The 19,109-nt window shown below is 49.7% G+C and overlaps 1 protein-coding gene across 3 annotated transcripts in view; it reads right to left on the bottom strand.

Moving 5' to 3' along the window:
• The window catches only part of eml4 (EMAP like 4), a 41,710-nt gene extending 22,851 nt beyond the window's left edge, over positions 1–18,859 (bottom strand). The window contains exons 1-2 of one of the 3 annotated variants that reach the window (XM_084708786.1): positions 18,529–18,859; positions 5,373–5,452 (exon numbers count right to left, since the gene is read on the bottom strand). In XM_084708786.1, coding sequence (XP_084564912.1) covers positions 5,373–5,442 — 70 coding nt within the window. In that variant the 5' untranslated portion in view covers positions 5,443–5,452; positions 18,529–18,859. Of the gene's footprint in view, positions 1–5,372; positions 5,897–18,528 lie in introns of those variants that run through there. The other 2 variants (XM_084708787.1, XM_084708788.1) reach the window with 2 other exon arrangements.
• Between the last annotated feature and the right edge of the window lie 250 nt (positions 18,860–19,109).

Raw genomic sequence — 19,109 nt, 5'->3', positions numbered from 1 at the left:
AGAGAGAGTATCCTGTACAAAGGGGACCTTTGTCTGACTCTCTCTTTTTGTATCTCCTAATGCTGAAGCATGTGTTCTGTCTCTACGAGTCGGTTTCACACACACAAACACAGACACACACACCCGTCGATCCACGCACGCACACACACACACACGCACGCTGGAATGGGTTCAGACAGAGAGCGGTGTTGCAGGGATAATTGGCTGCCTGCAGTGTGAAGCCGCTCAGTAGAACACCATAGAACCAGTCTGTTAACATCAGAGTTACTGAAGCCCTGCTAAGATGAGACGGAGGAATGCTTGAGGTTTCCAGAGGGCGTGTGTGTATGCGTGTGTGTCACTGAGCGTGTACATGTGTGTATAGTGGGTGGGTATTTGTATAGCCCTTTTAACAAGCAACGTCACAGAGGGCTTCACATACGCCCATACAACTGCACATAAACCAAACTGAACCCTCAAGGAAGACCCTGGAGGAAAACAAACTCCAGGCAAGATGTACCAAATGCATGAAGTAACAGAGAGCAGAGTGATGCTCCGGCTCTGAGCATGACGTGGCAGAACCCGGAGAGGGGGCAGAGAGCAGACATGCAGCAGCCCACGAGGCGCATGCTGCCTACCCACACACCCAACAGTCACCTCAACCGCCGTCCCCATAGTTACGGAAGCAGAACGGAGGCAGGTCGTGCGTGGGGTGTTCTGCGGTGCTCCACAAGTGCTACCATGCCGAGGCCATTTCTGCTTTCCCGTCTCAAATCCTTTTGTTTCTTTCTCCTCAGTTTCCCCTGCGTGGAGCCTTGCTTCAGTGATGCTTATCTTATCTCGACTCCGCTCCATCAAAGGCTCCCCGGGGAACACAAACTGCAGTACGCTAGACCCAGCAGATCTTACTGCCATGTCAGTCTGCACTGGGGAGCCTGCCCTATACAGTACTGTAGATTAGAGCGGGTTAGTGGGAGAAAGGGAACTTAGATTCGAGTTGACATCCTTTAGCCTAATGTATGGCAATTTTCTGTACTATAAGAGAGCTACTTGTCATCCCACTTGCTAGTTTGAGTTGTTGTTGTTTTGTGTGTGTGTGTGTGTGTGTGTATGTTGTAAACCTCAAGGATGGCTCCTTCTGAGCTCTGCAGAGCTGATAGCTCCTTGTCTCTGTCTGAGAGGAAGGAAGGCTTCTTCACTTGTCACATTTCACAATGAACTGTCACATTCCTGAGCTCTCCTCTCCACCCCGTGCTCACTCACTCACACACACACACACACACACACACAAACACACACACGAGGTATTGTGCACACACACATGCATACATGCACATACAACATTCTGGCCTCATGTTCCTGGAAGTGAAAGCTGTACATTCTGGTTGACTGTTAGGGGGCTGTGCTGGTCTGAAAGACCTCAGGACAGAGGATCTACTGATGCAGCAGTACCACTGGACCAGAGGCTAAGGCTGTCCTTGCTCCCCGTTGGACAAGTTGTGATCTCTGGTCCAATGGTAGTGCTGCATCAGTAGATCCTAGCACAGAGGATCTACTGATGCAGCAGTACCATTGGACCAGAGGCTAAGGCCGCCCTTGCTCCCGGTTGGACTAGTTGTGATCTAATGGCCTGGTCAGCTTCTTTTGAATACTTTAGTCACCAGATAGCACTGAAGATGCACCCATCTCCAGGGGGAGTGAGGAGTCGCTTCTACCGCAACATGCGTCATTCTTGGAGGCGAGATCACACAAGAAGAGATGTCATGCATGCCTTAAAGCTACAGCACTGCAGAGGGAGAGGGGTGAAATCCTCTGGAACTTTGTCATTATTTGGTAAATCATTGCAAGGGAGCGTGCGCTAAAAAGCACATCCTGTCAAACAGGAAAAAGACTTTGCAGAGGCAATGTGAGTGAGCTCAATTGTTATGTTGACTGTTGACACGAAAGTCCTTGAGGAAATTACACAGTAATTATAACATTGTGTAATCATTATTCACAACATGAAGATAAAAGTTGTTCAGACCATTCGTCTCTTCACCTTCCTTGCTCTTTCTTTCCATCCCTCCTCTTTCTGTCCACATCACACAATGTTTCTCTCTTTATGCAGACATGTTTTTTTATGAGGGAAGGACTTGTCTGCTTTGCATATGATAATATCCTGCTTTACGCTTGTTCCTTGAGAGATGTCTACTGGAAACATGGACAAACACACCCACAGACACATACACACACACAGACACACTACAGACACACACTAACACACACTGCAGACACGCACAAACACAGCCATGCCTGGAGCTCTTCTCATTAACATTCACTGGTCCCACTTGGATGGAGGTGCATCAGACACACCCCACACACACACGCACTGCAAACACACACTCTCAACAAACACATTTTGCATGCACACTGTGCACACACACACACACAAACACACACACACACACACACTCCATAAACACTCCACCCACACACACACACACACACACACACACACACACACACACATCACACGCACACACTCTCTGAGAACACTTGAATTCCCACTGGCCAGAAGAGGGATGAACCGAGGCAGGAACACACACACACACACACACTTCACGCTCATTTCCGCCTCACACACAGTATGTAAGCCTGCTAATCAGATTTAGTACCGACATTCCCTCCATCAATACTTAATCAGCATTACACATGCTCCCTGCAACCCCAGTCCTGTTAATGAACAAAGACACCTGCATGAATCATGAAGTCAGCCTGAGGAAGCAGACTGCATCAGAAAGCATGCAACACTGATACATAAACCACTGATTATGGTAATAGCCAGACACGCACACTTGCACACACACACACATTCATTCATTCTGACGTCTCACAGCTTTGCTTGGACAAGGTGTCTGCGTGTGTAAGTACCGTGTGTGTGTGTGTGTGTGTGTGTGGCATGTTTATCATCGCAAGACCGGATTCCTGTGCATTACTCTATTCAAATTATTTTTTCGGCATGTAGGGACATGTTTGCTTTAAAGAGTTAAAGAGTAGACTGCACACTTGGACAAAGTATGTGTGTGTGTGTGTCTGTCTGTGAGAGAGAGAGAGACAGAGAGAGAGACAGAGAGAGAGACAGAGAGAGAGACAGAGAGAGTGAGAGAGAGAGAGAGAGAGAGAGAGAGAGAGAGAGAGAGAGAGAGAGAGAGAGAGAGAGAGAGAGAGAGAGATGGAGGGAAATGGAGCCAACTAGAACAAGAGAGAAATAGTGACTGAGTATGAGATATGATGATGGATGAGCAGGGATTATCAGAGAAGCTGCAACTGTTACACTGCACACACACACACACACACACACTTGACTTTATCGTTGCGTAACGCACAGACCCACAATACAACACTGTTAGCAATTAATTCACAATTAGCACACACGTACTTGTGGTACACAGTGTTGACACACACACTCGTAATAAGCTTTGTGGATACATTGAAGCAGTACAGCACACACACACACACACACACTATACTTATATGTTATTTAACAACTTACACACATTGCACCTTACACAGTCACACTGGCAACAAACACAAACACACAATGAGAATGAGACCATCTGTGAATATTGTCAGACTGGGGAATCTCCCTGCTGGCAGACATCTGAACACACTACACCTCCTCTTACACTAAACACTTAGTTACACTTGCCAAACACACATATGCCAATTGTGCAAATACACCTGTGTGTGTGTGTACCTATATTTACCTGTAAGCACTTTGTGTATATTTAACCATCTGAAAGTATGTCCTTCTATAAACATTTATGAGTGAGAGAGGTAAGAGCATGAGTAAAGAGAAAGAGAAGAGAGAGAAAGAGGGAAGGAGAGAGAAAAAATTGCCTCAAATAGCTTTGAACTTTATCGCTTTCTCTCTATTATTCTCTTTCTTGCTTTGTCTGTCTGTCTCTCTTTCCCCTCCCCACAACAACTGAGTGCTTCTCTATTTGACTTTAATTTGTGTTGGGTGTGTACTCTGGCAGAGCTTCTTTCTGAGAAAGAGAGAGAACTACACAAAGACAGGATGGAACACCGTAACCGGTCCTAGCCCAGACCTAGCCCAGACCTAAGCCCAGACTTAGCCTCGGCCTAAGTTCCCCTCTACTGAGACCATGAACTCTGCTAAAGGCCAAGGCGCGCACACGCACAGAAACTCCCTCTCCATTCACTCCATCCTTAACTCCAAATCATTCATTCCCTCCCTCTCCTATACTCCCATCCACTGTCTCTCCCTCTCCCACTCTCTTTTTCCCTTCTCGCCCTCTCTCCACTTCTCTTTCTGTATGTCTCCCTCTCCCTCTCCCTCTCCCTCTCCCTCTCCCCCTCTCCCCCTCCCTCCCTCCCTCCCTCCCTCCCTCCCTCCCTCCCTCCCTCCCTCCCTCCCTCCCTCCCTCCCTCCCTCTCCCTCTCCCTCTCCCTCTCCCTCTCCCTCTCCCTCTCCCTCTCCCTCTCTCTCTCTCTCTCTCTCTCTCTCTCTCTCTCTCTCTCTCTCTCTCTCTCTCTCTCTCTCTCTCTCTCTCTCTCTCTCTCTCTCTCTCTCTCTCTCTCTCTCTCTTTCCTTTATCCTCCTTCTCTCTATCTCTTGCCCTCCCCCTCAGGAGCATATCAGTCCCCAGCCATAAAGCCCGTTACCCAGACAGCTCCACTTCCTCATTTCCTCCTCTGGTGAACCAATCAGAAGCCCGCGTCTCTGGGGTGTGCAGGCTGAAAGAGTTGTGTGTCTAGAAAGAGGTCACAGCGACCACATTATGGACAAGGAAGGTGCTTCTTTCAAATGCGTAATCAGATAACAAAACCATTTCTAGAAACATGCACACACCTGCACACACGCCAACACTTATACACATTACACTGACCCATACAACATGGTGTAAACTGTGCTGATCACCACAGGGTTTATGACACCCTCTAACCCGCGTGAACAGTCTCAGTACTGCCATCCTCCTTCCCTCCAGCACTGAACAGTCATAATCAAACTCTCCCCATTCAACCAACCATCTCCAGCAATGCCTGTAGCTCTTCTCATTAACATTCACTGGACGGAGGCGCATCAGACACACTGAAAACACACACCCTCAACAAACACACGTGGAGATTCAACCATGTTCAACCGCACGCACGCCATTTCTAGTAAGAACCACACAGTCACCCGGGTAAAGTGCAAGTGTGCCTGAACCTCAGTCCATTCACGCATTTCCGCAGACGGGAACTCCCCCCCAAGAATGCACAGACACACACGCACGCAGCCACACACACATGCGCGCACACACACACCACCAAATGGAACACCACCTGGCCATTAAACTCTGTAGCCTGGTGCCCTCAGCTCTATGGTGAAGCAAGGTGAGGTACGTTACCGGGACAATGGTTGTTGAGCAGCGTAGCGCCAGTGGAGTTGCATCCTGGTGACTCTGTAACCTCCTCCATTCTGCTCTCGCTGCAGACACACACACACACTCACTCAGGGACAGATACACAATCTCTCTCCACTGACAAGATCCAGGCCGCTTCCTCTTCTACCGAGGGTGTGAGCGAGAGTGTGTGTGTGTGTGTTAGCAGATTTCGCCACGGCAGTGCGCGTGTCAGAGCAAGGGGCTGCTCTTCTCCTTCTCTGGGCAGGGTGCTTTTTCTCTTTCTCCTTCTGTCGCTTTTATAGCGTCTCGCGCCTGCCTCCCATCCAGTCTTTCCTCGTGTGCAGAGCAATTCTTGGCCGTCTGTGCAGCAGACACAATGCCTTTACTCTCCTCCTTTCCTTCCTTCCCCTTCTCTCTTTCAGTCTCCTCTGTCTTCGTTCTCCCGCTCTCTCTCTCTCTCTCTCTCAGACACACTGACACACTGCTGCCGCGCTCACACAAAGCCGGAGAGAGCGAGCGAGCGAGTAAAAAGGAGGAGGAGATTAAGATTTTTTTTTTAAATCTTGGCTGACTGAGGGAGGGGCTAAAGCCTAGATATTTAACCTCTGCAGTTCCAGCAGACTTCTGTCAATAGACTCCTGTCAACACGCAGAGAGAGAGAGAGAGAGAGAGAGAGAGAGAGAAAGAGAGAGAGAGGAGAAGAAGGGGGGAGGGGGTTAATGGTGTAAGGGAGAGGGGGATGGTAGACTGAGAAAAGGTGTGAAACTCCAGGAGCCTTGTTAGAAAGGTACCAACTCTCCCTCCTCCTCCATTCTGTTATTCCTTCCTTGCTTCCTTCCTTCCTTCCTTATACGCCTCTTTCCTTACCAAACTTTGCTTTCTCACACCTCTCAATTTCAGTGGAATCCCCTACAGAAATGGCAACGCCCTCGACAACAGGACTGTACCCTGCATCTCATCAGACAACTATTATAATAATATGACCTATAAACCATTCATCGAACAATCAGAAAATGCCTAGCGCAGCACTGCAATAATAATGAGGCCCACATAGGCTGGATCTTATGATTCCCATTTCTGCCACAGGTTCCTCTAGTCTGTCAACCAACAATGACGCCCTATGAGGAAAATTGGAGACATATCTGACTTCGTTGAGAATGACCTGAGCGCTCCTTGTTAACATTTTGCTATATTAAGACATTTTTGCCGCTCTAATATGAGTGGCATGAGGTCCATCATGAGCACCTGGCTGGGTCAGAATGCAGCCCAGCATGGCTCCCGTGACCATGCCCGGTCAAGCCCGTGACACTGGCAAGCAGACAGGCCAGGGACTGACGGGAAAGGCTTGCTATCTCTGTTGTTGCCATTAGCCTGGTATGTGTGCGAATGTCTTTATTTCACATGCGTATGACTTTTTTTTGTCCCTGTGAGAGTGTGTGTTCATCTATCTTCCAGAATTCTCCCAACACACACCCAGTCTGGAGCTAGAAGTCTCCGTTTAGCTTTGTAACCAGAGCTGAGCCCTATGTCTTAGTGGGCCAGCGCTCAAAAACGGCTGAGAGAGAAAGAGAGCGAGAGAGAGAGCGAGAGCGAGAGCGAGAGAAGGAGGGAGGGAGAGCAGAGTGAGAGAGCAAAAGAGAGAGAATTCTTTCAATGCAGCCTGCCGCCAAGTTGGACGGAAAAAGGAAAACAAAGAAAGAAAGCCTGGTGACTTGCCTGGAGGAAGAGAGAGAGAGAGACAGAGAGACAGAGAGAGAGAGAGAGAGAGAGAGAGAGAGACAGAGAGACAGAGAGACAGAGAGAGATAGAGAGAGAGAGAGAGAGAGAGAGAGAGAGAGAGAGAGAGAGAGAGAGCGAGAGAGAGAGAGAGAGAGAGAGAGGAGGGGGAGGAAGGAGAGGAAAGAGAAACAAGGACACCACTCCCACCCAGGCTCTGGAAGTGCTCAGAGGATGCTGCTGCTGCTGGTGATGTAGGATACTGATTGATGATGTAGGGATGGACAGAAGGACGGAGAGACGGACGGATGGTTGGGTCAAAAGATGGATAGGCACAACCGATACAAGAAAGTTGGCGGTGGCAACATCAGACTGTGGCAGAATGTGATTTCCTTTGAGAAAGTGACACGTGGTGGTGACATGTGACAAACAGGAAGGATCATCCAATTGCCACACACAAAGCAGAAGTTACTGCTGGACTTCTGGAGGAAATCAATAGGCCAGGATCAATATTGTAGCTACACTGGTAAGTGTCATGCTGTGAAAAGGAAACCAAGATGGTTGATGGGAACTACACAGAGCCAGGAAGGAAGGAAATTGGCGGGGACACACCACTGGGCATGAGTCTCCTGTACTGTAAATACACACACACACACACACACACACACATGCACGCAATATTTCATGAACTCAGAAAAAAGCTACTTTACCCACACCCAGACCATACTGTGGAGAAACTGCAGCAAAGAAGTAGAGTCTGCTGGCATCAGATACTGTAAGCGTTAACCCAGTAACCCAGTCAGCCATCTTCAACCCGAATGCAGAGAATGTGTGTGTGTTTGTGTTGATGCCGTGTGCTCAGACGCACGAGAGACCACATTCTCACACTGTTTCTCTGCTGACAGGAGGTAGGGGAGGGGGGGGGGGACAAGGAACTGGCACAGGACCGGCACAGAGGCACTCACTCGTGTTGGGGAAATGATGGTAGGAGGCATGAGACTGATTAGGTACTGTAACAAACAAGAAACAAACAACACCTTCTCGCTGCAAACCCCTGTACGGGCAGTCACACAGATCGTTCATCGCTGCGCATTTCCCATCTCTCCTCCCCTGCTCTGTCGCTCCTTCTTCCCTGCCTTCCCCCCTTGTCTGTGCCCTAATCTGGCTAATGGTTTTCAGATCGGGCATGTCGGGGCGGCCCGCCGTTAGGAATGAAACATTATCTGCTAATCTTGATGCCTGGCTAACATTGTTGCTTAAGTGGAAATGGCTGCCTGTCTGTGCCAGCCTGATGACTTGGTTACCCAACAGCAACTCCCTGTGGCCTCCCTCCCTTGTCGTGGCACCCTTCTGGGTCCCTGCGGAACCCGCGGGCAGCAGCCCATATCGCAGTGTACGGCTGCCGTGCCCTCCACCCACGAGACATTAGCGTTACCATGAGAAGCTAAGAGCGCAGAGCGCCTCGGGGAACTGAAGTGTCAGGGGTGCCCTTTCAAGTGACATACTGAAAGGACACAGAAGGAGAGCCCCGCCCCGCCCCGGCCCGGCCCGGCAGTCACGGCACTCCTAACAATCCGCAATGTGCGCACACGCGCGTGTGTGTGCTTGTGTGTTTCAGAGGTTAACAGCAATACCCCCCCAACCCAGCATAACACATATAACCCTGGGAGTGAGAGCAAGAGAGATGAAGAGATGAAGAGACAGAGACATATCCAGCCAGACAGGGGGAGAGAGGCCAAGGGCTCCCATGGGAAGGAGGGGGTCGAGAGAGATAAAGAGAGAGATAGAGGTGGCGGTTGGGGGGGAGGGTCAGGGGTTAAAGTTCAGACAGATGGAAATGCCAACACTGCAGCCGCTAAAAGAGAGAGGGGTGAGGGAGGCGAGAGGGGAGGAATGTGAGGCGCTAACCACAGAGGGACGTGTAGGACAGCCCGAGACATGTTCTGGAGGGAGAAGGAGGCTCTCTGGAATCACGACAGCACCCTGACACGGCGCTAACGCTAACGCTAAAAACATGGCGCACTTCTGCTTACCAGACGGCACCACATGCGCCTGCCGTGCTCACTGGGAGGCTTAGCGAGGCCTTTTTGTTTTTTAAAGATCCATTCCGCAGATGAGGACTGTTCGAGGCTCGGCTGGCAAAACTCTTCCTCCAGTCGTTCCTCTCTCCTTCCCTCGCTCCCTCCATCACTCAGTCTGGGCTGACTGAGTGTTTGGACCACAGTGCCTTGGTGTGACAGCCCCGCGAGGAGAGTGGGGGTGCAGTCCACACTGGGGACGACGGAGTCCGAGAGACGCGTGTGCATGTGCGAGAAACGACATGAGACAGTTGAGTACGAGTTGTTCCTGGGCGTTCGCAAGTGTACAGTGGATTGTTTGAGTGTGTAAGTGTGGGACTAAGTGGGTGAGTATGTGTGTGTGTGTGTGTGTGATGCATGTGCAATAAATAGAGGAGGCATATATAGCAGATAATTATTCTAAGACCCTGCTCAGTAGTCCAGTGTTAAACCCAAACTCTGTAACCCCATAGAGTAGCCCAACAGATGTGTGTAGGCGTGTGTGTGTGTGGTTGTGTGCGGTTGTGTAGGGGGGCCCTCGCCCCTCGCCATGCTACGCCCACCACTCCTGCCCCTTGGCAGAGTGGCCCACATTCCTCAGTGCCCTGTTTCCAATTAGACTGGCACCATGCCACCACACTGAAGGAGCAATGTGACCAGCGAGCTAATGCAACCCAACACACACTCCAACCATACCCAGTACACACTAACCATACCCAGTACACACTAACCATACCCAGTACACACTAACCATACCCAGTACACACTAACCATACCCAGTGGTAAGTATGTATATTTCTTATAACATGCCATGACAAATTCAACCTGGAGTGGACAATAAAGTTTCTCTATTCTACTCTACCCAGTCCATTCTACAGCCAGTTACTTGGAGACAGAACTAGTTCTGCTTGAGTCTGAACATGCTTCTTCAGCTGTTGTGAATCCATCTGGGCTGTGTAATATGTGCTTTAAGATACAATACGGACATACAGTACTGCATACATGTTGCATAGAACACAGCCTCATGCCGATCTGGTCTATGGGCTTTAGGGCTTAGTTCTATCTCTGTAGTTTCCGTTACAGATGTATCCGGCACACAAACACACACACACACACACACACACACACACATACCAGCAAGGACTTAAACACTTACACACACGAAGGTGAAATGCGAAAGTGGCAGGTTGCCAGTTACAACCACAGCTTTGTTCTTCTACAGTAAAACTCCTCCACACTCTCCCCTCCCCCCGCCTCCTCTCAGCTCTAAGCCAAATTACAGGTGTGCTGACGCAGCCATTTTGTCTCCATGAGTCAGGAGGAAACAGGCCGCGTGTCACCCTGACAACCCCAACCAGAGTCTCCAGACTACCAGGCCGATGGATTGATCTTTACACTGACCGGCTCCATCAAAGGAGAACGTAGTAAACCATGTGAAGTCCTGTATCCAATAGTCCCAGCACATTTTCTGAGAAGGCAGAGACAATAATGATTACCTAGAAGTGATCGTGAAACAAGGCCAGTCCAGAGCTGGACAGCAATACGCCGGAGATGAGGGATCATTTCCTCGGCAGATATCTTTGCAGTGTACAAGGAAGTTAATCATCCACTTCAAAACCAGGGTAATAAAAGTCCACCATATGTAAAAGTAGCTTATCAGTCAGCCCCTCAGATAAGGTGGTTTCATCATCTCTCACTGAGATAGGATCGCTTTCACTGTGACACACACACACCCAGTACGAGGAACCCGAATCACACCGCGGCACCATTCTATTAAAATATACACGTGTGCGCGTACACACACTCGTGGACAGGCACACGGGAATGTATCCGAACAAACTTGTGCAAAAACACACGCAACAGCCAAGTCTGCGAGCCAGAGTGTAACGGTAGTTTGCGAGGAGCTGAAGGTATAAATGTGAACCGTATGTGAATGTCAGGGTTCTGATCCAATCCCACACTTCAGGTTCCTAGCACAACTTCAGACCACCCTGTAGCTACAGGACACATGCATTCACTGTTGTGTGCGTGTGCGCGAGTGTTTGCGCGTGAGCGGAGAGGTGGAACGAGTACCGCGCGTGTGCACGGATGCGCATCCACGTGGCGTGGGTGAGCTGGTATAACCGGGTGTGGGTCGAAGATTGTTTTGTGTGTTTTACGCAAGTGCGTGTGCATATGTAGAGGGGGAGTCTTCCTGCGTGTCTAACCCTGTGCTGGAGAACAGAGGGACTACAGGAGCTAAGGGAGAGTTAAATATCACAACTGACACAAGCTGGCAAGCTGACACTTGTCTAACTGACTGACAGACTGATGAATGCAAACACACAATTATTCACCTACTTTTAACTGCCGGAACACCAAGCCTTAAGTGTCTTTCCAACTGCAGTAAAAACGGGAGGAAACAAAAGCAACAATTATGCTTAGCGCAAATGAGAGAAAATGTTGAGAACAGAAGAGACAGAAGGAGAGATCCGGAAACCCTGGGTGTGTGTGTGTGTGTTTGTATGTCTCGTTCTCTGAAAAGAAGCATCTGGACCTGAGCGCTGGAGGAAAGCGGGATGAAGGAGGGAGAAGGGGTGGTTGAGGTGGCACGGACGATTGCACATCAGAAAAACATCTAAAGTAAGACCAGAACTTCACACAGAGAGAGAGAGAAACAGGGAGATAGAGAGAGAGAGAGAGAGAGAGAGAGAGAGGGAGAGAGAGATAGAGACAGAGACAGAGAGAGAGAGAGAGAGAGACAGAGAGAGAGAGAGAGAGAGAGAGAGAGGATTTTGTCTTAGCCTGAGGAGACGAACAGTATGTCCAGCATGTGTGTAGGTCCATGTTCTTCACATTCCCATTCCTCCAGCAGAATTCCACCTAAACTCTCTCAAAGTGCAACCTGTCAATACTTCTTAAATATAAAGTCAACATATTATAACAAACAAAACTGATAGTATTGCAGTTATCCGAACCCCAATAAAAGTTCATGGCTATAAACTGAATGAACAACATGGCCAATGTATTCAAAACCTTTAGATTTGAATATGATATATCCCCACCTGCACACCCCTGCATCATGGCCATGGTCCTACAGTTTCACCCTACTCTACAGGGCATCACCCCTCTGAGGATCTGTGGCCTTTTGAGTCACCTTTTGTTCTGTGGCAACTCCAAGCAATGAGCCTGGAAGACAGCACCCCCTATCTGCCCAGCTACAGTACAACACTTCACAGATCACTGGAGCAGACATCCACCGAGTGTATGGTTGTGAGAAAACACACACACGCACCTCCCCCAATTGCTTACCTGGTCATAATGTAAATACCTCTTGTCCTCCAGTTTGGCTGACCAGTTGCCATGGAAAAGTACCACAGGAAAGTTGGCGGGCAGTAAAGAGGCCTCTCTAGCCCCTCTCCCTCTACCCCCTCTCCCTCTACCCCCTCTCCCTCTACCCTTCCCTCCCTCTACCCTTCCCTCTCTCTACCCTTCCCTCTCTACCCCCTCCCGCTCCCTCTACCCTTCCCTCCTTTTCTCTCCCTCTACCCTTCCCTCCTTTTCTCTCCCTCTACCCTTCCCTCCCTTGCTCTCTCTCTATTCTCTCCTCCCTACCCCCTTCTCTCCTTTTCCCCTCCCACTCAACCCACTGCCCCACCCCACTCTAACCTCTCTCTCTACCCCCTCTCTCTCTACCCCCTCTCTCTCTCTACCCCATCTCTTTCTCTCCATCCCCTCTCTTTCTCTCTACCCCCTCTCTTTCTCTCTACCCCCTCTCTCTCCCCTCTCTCTCCCCTCTCTCTCCCCTCTCCATCTCAATCCCGCTTCTCTCCCCCTACCCAAGCTCTCCCTACCTCGCCCAAATCTCTCCCTGTTTCTCAACAACACTCTGCTGTGCTCTCCCCCACTCTACATGTCCCCTCTCCATCCCTCCAGTTCCCTCCCTCACTCCCTTCCTCCTCTGCTGAGCACCCTTCTGACTCAGCAGTGCCTGCAATGAGCAGCGCGACAGATCCGGGTCATCAGCCTGCGCCAGCACACCGCAGGACAGAATGAGGTCGTGCTTCCTGCACGAGTGTGGTGCGGGGCACTGCTACAGGAAGTTCACACACAGCTGTGGCACACATAGAACAGCACCACATAGGGTTCACACACCAGTTGACCAATGGACGTGCACTACCTTTTCTTGGCTTGAAACTTTCCATGACCAATATTGCAAATTCCAATTTCTTCTCTGCATGTAGGCTACATTAAATAAACATCACATATTTTATCAACATAAAGCTGGCCTTAAAACAATTGGACGTTTAAATGCCTATGTAAGTCAGACATTCAATATGTATTTAACATTAAATGGATTATCACTACTTTTGAAAGACTTGGTTTCCATGACTAGATTCCAGGCCAGGATATCACCTTCAACACTTCAATTCCCTCCCTTCACCAGGTTTAGAGTGTGGGGGCTCTGCTGCCACACTGAGACCTGCTGACTAGACGCTGTCATAGGTGTTGCCCTGTCAGCTCTGTAGGGACACACAAGGAGCAACACAGGCTAGCGTGCGCGCGCGTGCGTGTGTGTGTATAGGCCTAACTCTGGGGGGAAGGGCTGGCGGTGTGCAGGAGGCAGTAAAGGTTAGCTGGTCAGGAGCAGAGGGGGAGTCGTTAGAGGGAAAATGCCCGACGCAGCACATTCATGATTTGTAGGTGACAAACAGCTAAAAATAAGCATGTGCAACAGGCTCCCAGCAACAGACACAGAGCAGAGAACCTAACATGTGCGCGCGCACACACACACACACACACACAAGCATCTTATGGAGTCAAAGTGGACACTCATATACAGGTAGGTTTTAATTGACTCCTATATCGAAATGCTGGCCTATCTCTGCCAGGGTTAGACAGACTGGAGGGCCTACACTGTGCTGTCGCCTGGTAGCCCCCGCAGTAAGAATGACCTTCCGATACACACCCAGACACTTTATCAAAGCTAGTGCACACAAATAGTTTGAGTGACACACACATACACACTCCACTCATCAAACCTCCGCCTCTAACCCCACCCCCCCCACACTGCTAATCCCCCCCACTCACTAGAGCGTCACTGACACACTAATAAACCCCACCCCTCCCTGCCGCCCACCCCTCCCTGCCACCCACCCCTGTGCCAGGCGGGTCTCCACTGGCCCATAAACTGCTGTCTAATCCTGGCCTGATGGCATTTAGCAGCGCTTGTTTTGTTTCCCTGTATTACGCCTATAAACACCAGCACAGGGCAAGCAAGCCTTTCCAGCAGTTAGACTGGTGAAACCAGTGAAGTTCCACCTGTCTAGTCTCGGAAACTCAGGAGGTTATACATTACACTCACACACACACACACACAGTTAAGAAGATTCAAAAACAAACTCAAAATGATCATCTAATTCATGTATGAAAACAGATCATCATGTGACCGATACTGTTTGTGCTAACTGGTCAAAAGGGAAGCGAACCCCGCCTCCCCCTTCCTTTGCCCCTCCCCCTCACCTGGCTCCTCCTAATCCCAGCATGTTTGTGTGACCTGTAGCCGTGACCCTCATCGAACACACCATCCTGCCCCGCGACCCTCCGAGAGACGAACCCAAGAGAGGATTAGAGCTACACACACACACATAATGCCTAATCCTGATTAGAGCCCCGCTGTGGAGAGACATGCGCCCCCAAAAACACAACCTGCTCCCCCAACCCCCAACCCCCTCCCAATGATCCACCTTGTCCTACTTCCTTATCCAACACATCCATGCATCCATCCATCCTAAAGGGTTGTGTGGTGCCCTGATCCAGCCAGGCTTCATCTCCTAATGCCTGGAGCCCCTGGCAGGTAGGAACAGGGAACATCAAGCCAGACACGTACACAGCCTGACTAATAGGGATAATTAGTATAGCGTGTGTGCGTGTGTTTGTGTGTGTGTCACCTCTCAGGTGACCTGTGTTCAGGAAGTCAACACCTGACACCATTCAGGCCTGATGCCTGGACTTCCTGATTCGAGTAAATGATCACTAGAGAATACCAGCATTAATGAGCAAGAAGTTCTACCTTGCACACACACACACAGACACACACACAGACATGTTCACACACAGGATGCCTGAAATGCCAAGCAGTCGATCTCTGGGAAGAGCTCCAACTTGTCCCTCCTTCCTCTATGCCTCCCTCCTCCTCTTTCTCCTTCCCTCCCTCCCTCCTCCTCCTGTTCCTCCCTCCCTCATCTGTCAGTGGACTGCAGACACAGCCAGGCTCTTTCATCAGGGGAGTGTTTACAAACACCAGGTCTCCCCCATCCCCTCCCACACACAGTAACAAGACCTGTACCACATGTGCACACCACTTAAATAAACAAAGAATTTAACACAAGGCTGCCTGCCTGCCTGCCTGCCTGCCTGCCTGCCTGCCTGCCTGCCTGCCCGCCCGCCCGCCCGCCCGCCCGCCCGCCCGCCCGCCCGCCCGCCCGCCCGCCCGCCCGCCCGCCCGCCCGCTCTTTGTGGTGAACTCCATGTCTCTCTCAGTCTGTCATCAACAGTGTCAGGCTGTCTATCTCCACAGCTCCAAGACTCTTTTCAGATCAGAGTGGAGGAAAAAAGCAAGGCAAAAGAAGAGTCAGGGAGAGTCAGAGAAAGAGTCAGGGAGAGAGTCAGAGAAAGAGGAAGAGAGAAATAGAGACAGAGACAGAAAGAGACATTATTTATTTTCATTCCAGCTGTAATGTAATACATTGTTATGGGGTGGGGGGGGGGGGGTGCCGGAGGTTTGGAGGCAACATTCCTGCATCTGGAACTGCTCTGACGCACGTGCTGTATGATCCCTGCTCTCCCACTCTCTGGCTGGTCTCTCCCTCTCTCTCGCTGGTCTCTCCTTCGTCTCTCCCTCTCTCGGGCTGGTCTCTCCATCATCTCTCCCCATCTGGCTAGTCTTTCCCTCATCTCTCCCTCTCTCCGGCTGGTCTCTCTCCCTCTCAATCTCTCCCTCGCCAAGTCCCTTATCTGGCGGGTCTCTCCCTCTCTCTGGCTTGTATTTCCCTCCTCGTCTCTCCCCCTCTGCCTGGTCTCTCCATTGCTCTACCTGGTCTCTTTCACAACCTGGACATTTACCCACCTCTTTCCCTCACCCCCCCTGCAATCTCTTCCCCTCTGTCGCTTGCTCTTGTTCCCTAAATCTCTCCCAGTCTCTCACTCACTCACCCTTTCTTTCCCTTGCTCTCCTCCTCTTTCACAGGGAAGGAATTCTGTAACCTGATCCTCTGCTTGTCTTTCCTGCAATGACCACAACTCACATAGGCAAGCAGTACACACTCACTCACTCTCTCACTATCTTACACACGCACACACATCAAATCAGTCTGCAATCACAGGACACAGGGCACAATAAACAGCAATATAATCACACAACCACCATTCTCACTGCATCACATACAAACACGTGTACACACACACATCAGTAGCAGCAGCGGGGGTGTGTACACTAGCACCTGGCTCCAGGGGGGGCTATTTTTAACCTCTTATTTGACAGTGTGAATGCTGATATGGTGTAGAAGGGGCACTCCGACGCCACCCCGGCCTCCTCTCAAAGAGAGGCCCAACTCCAGTCGTTACCAGCTCCTGCATCGCCCTGGCAATGCACACCACACAGTATTCAACCAGCTACAAACACATCGACTGGCATTTACTACCACAGGTCTGTGCACTGTAGCACACCCAGACACTACTGCTTGTCACACAGGCTGGACCTTCAGTGTGTACAGGCAGACCAACTCTGACTTCAAAGTGGTGAACGTCCATCTGAACTCTTCAGAACTCTTCCAAAAGATAAGCTAATCATTCATCCCAAATGAACTGTATCCAGTTGGCTAAACAGCGACTAACCACACGCTGACGACCGCCCGCAGCAATGTTATGAAATGGAGATGACCCACGTTCATTTGGAATGCAACGCTGTCACAGTGCTGTCTGCCCCGAGGGCTGTCTGTTCAGGAAGATAGAGTACAACCTATCTGTGTTTAACGGTGATAAGAGTCTTACAGCATGGTCATGCACAGAGAGGACTAGACAGCTAGAATAACACCCCCTCACCTAATCTACAGTCCCATATTATGCCCAAAGATCCCATAGTGGACAAGGACTGGCAGCAGTGGCACACTGCAGACTGCTCCGTGTCCTCCACCTCCCCCTTGTTTGTGGCACTGAATCAGCAGTTAGTGTTCAGTGGAAAGGGGCATTCTGGCATAAAAAGTGGGCACGACTGCAGAGCTGGTTTGATTGTGCATGCGTGGTGAGCTATGCACCCAAAACCTATTCTACTGCATCCTGTACCTCTCTCCCCCTCTCTTTCTCTGCAGTGCAGTGCTCTATACTATCTGTGCCCTCTAACTTTCACTGCAGAAATATAGGAACAACTAGGGAGTAAGGAGGAATACAAAACTAAAACAGACTGTCTGTCTCTCTCATAGCTAATAATAAGGCCAGGTGCCAACTTTTACAGCATGTAAATAATCATCACACCAACTTGTACACACAAGTCTGACACGTGAGCAAACACAAAAGGCCTCCAACTACCATCTTGCCAAGGGCATCACCAAGGCAACTCAATAAAATGCTCATGCACCCCAGCAACAGCATGGGGAAAATTGATTTGGAGCCATTGATGGCACATCTGCTTTAAAGAAAGCTCAATAGGCTACACTTTTCTGCTAAAAGTCAATCAATCTTAGATATGTTCTTAGTGTGTATTACTTGAATTTCAGGGTGTAAAGTTAAGTCAATGTATGATATTGTTGAGTGTGAGCTGAGCAGGTTAAATTCTTGTTGTAGTTTTTATTGCATTGACGTACATCCTATTGCTTCAGGGACGATTCTGTCTTACTTCATTCACACGCACAGACACCCACTCCTCAGCTCTTCAAATGTTCATGATCTGGCACATCTTGCTCACCAGCATTGACAAACAAACCCTAGCCTAATTCAGTAATTTCCTGTCCTAGTCTTTGTTTTTAGGTGGTTTCATTACAAACTATCATAACAAACGCCAACTGAGATAGACGAGGAACTTAGTGGTAGGCTACTCGCCCATATCCGACGCATTGTTACAGTAACCAATTGCTGTATGTGGTATGTCAGATCAAAGGACAGGATGCTTGTGATATCGAGAACAGCAAAACAGAGCAATCAAATACTGGACCTAGACTGTAGGCTGCAAGGTTCCAATCTGAATCTACACTGACTGACCAGGATGACAAATGAATACAGCATTGACACGTGTATGCGGATACCTTATATTACAGCATACTATCATAAATCGCAATGCTAAATTAGCCTTGACCACGTTAACGGTTAACCAGACGGAGACGTTCTATTAATAGTGATCGAATCCAACTCACCCAAACTGCCAGCAAAACCGTCCATTTCTAAGTGAAATATCCAAGCAGACACTGCTAAATATTCCTGCTGTGAAGACTTCAAATGTACTGTCGGTTTCAGTCTTGTAGTCGAAGGGATATGGAAGAATGTCGGCCTCTAGACAGGCTTCCCAGACAGTGAAAGCAGATAATGGGCTAGGCTGCTCAAGCCGCTGTTTTAGCAGTGGTCTCCCTCTTCAATGGCAAGTGAACTGGGGGTCTGCCGAGTCACAGTAAATTCAGCGTCAGTACAACACCGTGGTTCGCCGGGGCTGTTGATCACGCTCTCTCGCTTGACTCAACAATCGCACTCCTCCGCCGGGGGAGGGATGGTAGGCAACGCACTGGCTTTCGCGTTTCCGACTCCGCCTGGTTTGGCACGTATAGCTTCCCCCCAAACCGGTGAGCTGACTGGCTCGTCAGAGTGCGGCTCAATTTGACCCACAGCTGAAGATTTCATTTGTAGATTCGGTTTGTTTGCGGCAACACGATGTCATACAGCAGCGGGGCGCCACCCGTAGCGCATAAATCTCAGCTGAATTCAATGCTGACATATTCAAAGA

The sequence above is a fragment of the Hypomesus nipponensis genome, chromosome 11 (genome assembly GCF_054491055.1).
Source record: "Hypomesus nipponensis isolate SF chromosome 11, ASM5449105v1, whole genome shotgun sequence".
NCBI lineage: Eukaryota > Metazoa > Chordata > Actinopteri > Osmeriformes > Osmeridae > Hypomesus > Hypomesus nipponensis.
This window is presented reverse-complemented; position numbering and strand designations above follow the sequence as displayed.